The sequence below is a fragment of the Castanea sativa genome, chromosome 1, assembly GCF_040712315.1.
Source record: "Castanea sativa cultivar Marrone di Chiusa Pesio chromosome 1, ASM4071231v1".
In the NCBI taxonomy this organism is placed as follows: Eukaryota; Viridiplantae; Streptophyta; class Magnoliopsida; order Fagales; family Fagaceae; genus Castanea; species Castanea sativa.
Genome location: NC_134013.1, coordinates 47,907,613 through 47,913,745, shown reverse-complemented (window position 1 = coordinate 47,913,745; position 6,133 = coordinate 47,907,613). Strand labels below are relative to the sequence as shown.

The 6,133-nt window shown below is 44.3% G+C and overlaps 1 protein-coding gene across 1 annotated transcript; it reads left to right on the top strand.

The window, feature by feature from the left end:
• Nucleotides 1-4,802: 4,802 nt before the first annotated feature.
• On the top strand, nucleotides 4,803-6,133 carry LOC142628648 (uncharacterized). Its single transcript, XM_075802702.1, has 2 exons — nucleotides 4,803-5,610; nucleotides 6,015-6,133. The coding sequence occupies exons 1-2, from the start codon at nucleotides 4,803-4,805 to the stop codon at nucleotides 6,131-6,133; spliced, it is 927 nt and encodes a 308-aa protein (XP_075658817.1).

Below are 6,133 nucleotides of genomic sequence, written 5' to 3'. Positions count from 1 at the left end.
GAAGTTTGATCAAAATTTAAGTTTCTTACATGTGGTTTGAAATTCCATGATGCAATTGTTCTAATGGATAGTATTTGATCTTGTATTTTTATGTTTTTTGTGTTTTTGGAGGTAAGAGATATAAAAGTTAAGCAAAATTACATATTTAGCTCTGTTTTTAGCAGAGGTTGGTTATAGAAATCTAACTGAGCTATCCTTAGGTGGATAAAGTGTCAAATTTCAAACCACAGGTAGGCAACTTAAATTTCGGTCAAATTACAGGTAGGTAAATTGTAATTTGCCCAAAAAACAAATAAATAAAAACTTACATAAGAGGACAAAGAACTTAAATGAGTGTCAATTGTTTTTCTTATTTATAGTAAACTTCCTTTGGAATAATATTCAGCATGCAAATTTAGAAGCTAAGGACAATAAGTGAGACAAATTTATTAGATTAAAACATAAGCGTAAGTAGCATGTTGGGAAAAAAAAGTGAAAAAAATACAATAGCGACATTAGGTGTATTGTGTGGGATTTAATTATATGAATGATTTTATTGGTGAAGAAAGATTATATCAAAAAGTCATGCTGTGTGTATGAAAATTTTGATAATATATTATTAGTGGGAGTAGAATTTAAATTTCTAAAACGTAGATAATAAAATTTTATCTGAATTAAATATTATCCCTTTGTTGAGAGTCTTGTTTGTGTGTGTGTATGTGTGTGTCTGAAAATTTTAATAATATATTATGTGAGGTGCCGAGGACCCAAGAACCCGAAGACCCGAAGATGGAGCAAAGGAGTAAGGGAAGTTACCTGAAAATACCCGAAGATGATGTGGCATGGGCATTGCTGACATAAGGGTTACAAATATCCGAAGGTGGTAGGCTAAGTTAGAGGGATGCATTAAATGCCCAGCAACAACCATTCTGGCCGCATTAATTGGAAGATACCAGATCAATCCGCTGCATTAATGTGGATATGACCTGAACAGTGTTGAACGCAAAGCTAGAACTCTGCTCCATTACCGATAGACAGATGTCAGAAGGAAAAACGTAGTAGATTGTGAGGTGTAGGGCCATGATGAAAAGAGCAGATAGTATAAATAAGAGTTGGGACATTATAGAAAGGGGCTTTTTGTTGTTGAACCCTCTCTACCAAATGTATTGTCTGAGGACTTTTAAGTGAATAAAGCAGCAGTAACGTTTTTAAGCTAGTTTTATGAATTTTTGGCCCTTACAATTGGCGTCGTCTGTGGGAACAACAACAGCGTAGCATATTCCATTTAGAAGTGTATGGCGGAGATGTATTTAGAAGGGGAAGAATCAGTAAGTTCACGAAGCAGGGACGTAGCTGTAAGTCTCCAGCGTGACAAGGGGAAAGGGCATACTTCGGGGGTGGTGAAGTCATATGATGGCGGTCAGGGGGCTGAGCAACGATCGCTAACTGAGGGGCATATGTCTCGCGATGATGTATTGCGACAGATGCAATCTGAGATAGCGTACTTACGCAAGTGCGTGGATAGTAAGAAGCGGAGACGAAAGGGTACTGCTAGCTCTTCCAGTGATAGTTCGGAAGCAAACCCAGGAGGAATTCATCCCCCAATGTTTGAGCCTACTCGAAGTTTGACCCGTACTAGTGTGTCTTCGGGCGTTAGGGCAAAGCAGCAGAAGGTGACGAGGATGCCCGATACTGATGGAATATATCCCGAGGACGGGAGTGATGCAATGGGTAAAGCCCTGAGACAAATTGCCAAATCCCCTTTTGTGGCAAGGATAAACAGGGCAAAGCTACCTCGTAGGTTTTCTCAACCCATCTTTACTATGTATAACGGGAGGACTGACCCTGTAGAGCACGTTAGTCATTTTAGTCAGAAAATGGCCGTTTATTCGAATAATAAGGCATTGATGTGTAGAGTTTTTCCCTCCAGTCTGGGGCCCGTGGCTAAGAGGTGGTTTGATGCTCTGGCAGAAGGTTCCCTGGGGTCTTTTGAAGAATTGACTAGGGCATTTGGAGCTAGGTTCATAACTTGTTCTAGGATTCCAAAACCTTTGGATGCTCTACTGTCTATGTCTATGAGGGAAGGTGAAACACTCAAAACCTATTCTGACCGATACTGGGAAACGTATAATGAAATTGATGGGGATGTGGAAAGTGTAGCCGTAAGAACTTTCAAAGTGGGTCTTCCCGCGGAGCATGGGTTAAGAAAGTCTTTGACAATGAAGGCCGCGATAGACATGCGACAGCTCATGGACCGGTTAGATAAGTATAAACGGGTAGAAGAGGATCAGATGCAAAGCAAAGGAAAAATGAAAGGCTATCTGGAGAGGAAGGATCTTCAGGGAGGGGGGTTACAAGGTATTCGGCCTAAACGAGACTTTACTGGCCATCCGAGGACAGCCGAGTCTCCTCTAGTTAACTCACTATTTAAGGAGCCCATGCATCACATATTGGAGAAAATTCGGCATGAACCGTATTTTAGGCCACCAAACAAAATGAGTGGAGATGCATCCACGAGAAACCAAAACCTCCACTGTCATTACCACCAGGATAAGGGACACACCACGGAGAAGTGCCAAACATTGCGCGACCATTTGAATCAATTGATTAGGGCCGGGAAGATTAATCACTTATTGGCAAAGCCGAATGGGACTCAGGAACAACTAGATACTCGGAAATATTGGGGTCAGGCCCCTCAACCATCTCTTGGCACTATCAACGTCATCTTGACCCAACCGAGAAGGGACTTTGGGGAACCCTCTCGGGTCATGACCGTTCAAAACAAGCGTGGGAATGAGGACGTGGAAGAAAATCATCAAACAAACAAAAGAATGAGATCCTCAGTGACGCCTACTTTGGGTTTTTCTGATAAGGATAAAGAGGGAACGTTTCAACCCCACGATGATGCCTTGGTCGTCACAGTTCGTATCGGGGGATATGATGTGAAACGAGTATTGGTGGATGATGGAAGTGGTGCCGAGATTATGTATCCGGATTTATTCAATGGGTTAAAGTTGAAAGAGGAGGATTTGGAGAAATACGACCATCCGTTGGTCGGTTTTGATGGAAACCAGGTGATCCCACGAGGAATGATTAGGTTGCCCGTGCAGGTGGAGGGTTCCGAAGTACAGGTAAATTTCATAGTTGTTATGGCGCATTCTCCCTACACGGCCATTTTGGCTAGACCGTGGTTGCATGCGATGGAGGTAGTTTCATCAACCTTACATGTGATGGTGAAGTACCCAATACGAGGAAGTGTGGGAGTGTTGCATGGCAGTCAAATGGTGGCCAGGCAATGTTTGACGTCTGCCACTATTCGTACAGGCCGAGGTTCGTTGGAAGGGGAAGTTCCTGATACGTCATAGCAATTAAAGGAGGCTGCTCGGGAAGACGGCCTAGTTGAGGATGAAGGATCTGCCGAGAAGCTAACCAAGGTAATTATTGGGGAAGATAAAGAGAAATATTTTCAAGTCGGGTCCAAGCTGCCGGCACAGGAAAGAGAAGACTTGATTCAATTCTTGCGATATAATATTGATGTTTTTGCATGGACGACTTATGATGTACCAGGAATTAATCCAGAAGTTATTTGCCACCATTTGAATATTAACCCTCATGCGACGCCTGCATTAAATGACCCTCCTCGGCGAGCATCTCCAAGCAGCACGCCGAGTGCGCTTAAAGAGGAGGTTGGTAAGCTAAAGCAAGCTGGTGCGATCAAGGAGATCTTCTATCCTGAGTGGCTGGCCAATACTGTCATAGTAAAAAAGAAGAATGGGAAATGGAGAGTCTGTATTGACTTTACAGATCTGAATAAGGCATGTCCCAAGGATCCTTTCCCTATACCCAGAATCGATCAATTGGTGGACGCAACTGTGGGGCACCCCCGGATGAGCTTCTTGGATGCATTCCAAGGGTATCATCAAATCCCTTTGTCACTGGATGATCAAGAGAAGACGGCTTTTCGTGCCCCTAATGGTAACTACCATTACCGAGTAATGCCCTTTGGTCTAAAGAATGCAGGGTCCACTTATCAACGAATGGTGACCAGGATGTTTGATGCGCAGTTGGGACGTAATATGGAAGCTTATATCGACGATATGGTAATCAAAAGTAAGAAGACAGAAGACCATTTGTCAGATTTGCAGGAGACTTTCTCGGTGTTAAGAAAGTATAAGTTACGCTTGAATGCATCAAAGTGTTCTTTCGGAGTGGGCTCGGGAAAATTCTTAGGGTACATGTTTACTCATCGGGGCATTGAAGTTAATCCTGACCAAATTAAGGCTGTCTTAGGATTGCATCCCCCTCGGAACCCGAAAGAAGTGCAGAAGTTAGCTGGCACGATTGCAGCCTTGAACAGGTTCATTTCACGGTCCGCAGACAGGTGCCGCCCATTTTATCGCCTTTTGCACAGGTGGAAAGATTTTCAGTGGTCTAATGAATGCAATTTGGCTTTTGAGGATTTAAAGCAATACCTATCTAAACCGCTGATATTATCGAAGCCCGAGAAGGAAGAAGTGCTATATGCTTATCTAGCCGTCACAAATCACTCCGTAAGTCTTGTCTTAATACGGAATGATGACGGGGTCCAGAAACCAATATACTATGTCAGCAAGTCTTTGCAAGAAGTTGAACAGTGATACCTACTGCTGGAAAAAGCGCTTCTAGCCGTGGTGCACGCAACAAGGAAATTGCCTCATTACTTCCAAGCTCACACCGTGGTAATACTCACTCAGTTGCCTCTACAAGCTATCATGCGGAAGTCGGATTATACGGGTCGTGTAGCAAAGTGGGGGACCAAGCTGGGAGCTTATGATATCAAGTATATGCCCCGGACAGCTATCAAAGGGCAAATCCTTGCCGACTTCGTGGCCGAGTTCACAGATGGTCAGGTTCACCCCGAAGATGCCGTGGTGACAATAATGTCCATTAGAATGGAAGATATCACTCCATGGGAAGTCTACACGGATGGGGCATCAAATCGAAAGGGAGCCGGGGTTGGAGTTGTGTTAATATCCCCCGAGAAGCTAGTCATTGAAAAGTCATTGAGGTTGGGATTCCCAGCAACTAATAATGAGGCCGAGTATGAGGCTCTCTTGGTGGGCTCCCAGATGGTTAGACATTTGGGAGGAAAAGTGGTGAGGGTGTTCTGTGATTCCCGATTGGTGGTCGGGCAAGTTAATGGAGAATTTGAGGCAAAAGATGAGCGGATGAAAAGTTATCTGAAACGAGTCCAAGGGGTGTTGGGTTTGTTTGACAGTTTCAAGGTGCAGCAAGTCCCAAGGGGACATAATTCTCATGCTGATTCATTAGCAATGTTAGCCACTTCGCTGGGATCGAAGTTACCGCGTATGGTTATGGTGGAAGATTTGCTGTCCTCTAGCTTGACTAACATCCCGGCAGTACGGGTTCACAGCATTCATGTAGGCCCAAGCTGGATGGACCCAATTATAGCTTTCTTGCAGCACGGAATTCTACCTGAAGATGGAAAAATGGCCGAGACGATACGAAGAAGCGCACCCCGTTATTGGTTATCGGAGGAGCAAAAACTCTATAGGCGTTCCTATGCAGGGCCGTACCTCCTTTGCGTACATCCTGAAGTCGTGGAACCTTTGCTGGAAGAATTGCATGAGGGTGTGTGTGGGAGCCACACTGGAGGAAGATCATTAGCTCATAGAGCCATGACCCAAGGGTATTGGTGGCCAAGCATGCAGAGAACCTCTCAAGATTATGCCAAGAAGTGTGATCAATGTCAAAGGTTTGCGCCTAATGTACATCAACCAGGAGGTAACTTAAATCCGTTGTCCAGCCCATGGCCCTTTGCTAAGTGGGGTTTAGATATCGTCGGGCCGTTTCCTCGGGCAACGGGTAATAGGAGATGGCTCATCGTCGCACGGACATCGCACGAAATGGGTGGAGGCCGAGCCGTTAGCCAACATTAGGGATGTGGATGCAAAAAGATTCATCTGGAAAAATATCATAACTCGCTTCGGGGTCCCTCACACATTGATATCTGATAATGGTCTTCAATTTGATAGCAAGGTTTTCCGGCGGTACTGCGCAGAAATGGGAATACGAAATGGATATTCCACACCGTACTATCCCCAAGGAAATGGACAGGCCGAAGCAACAAATAAAGTCATCTTGGCAGGTTTGA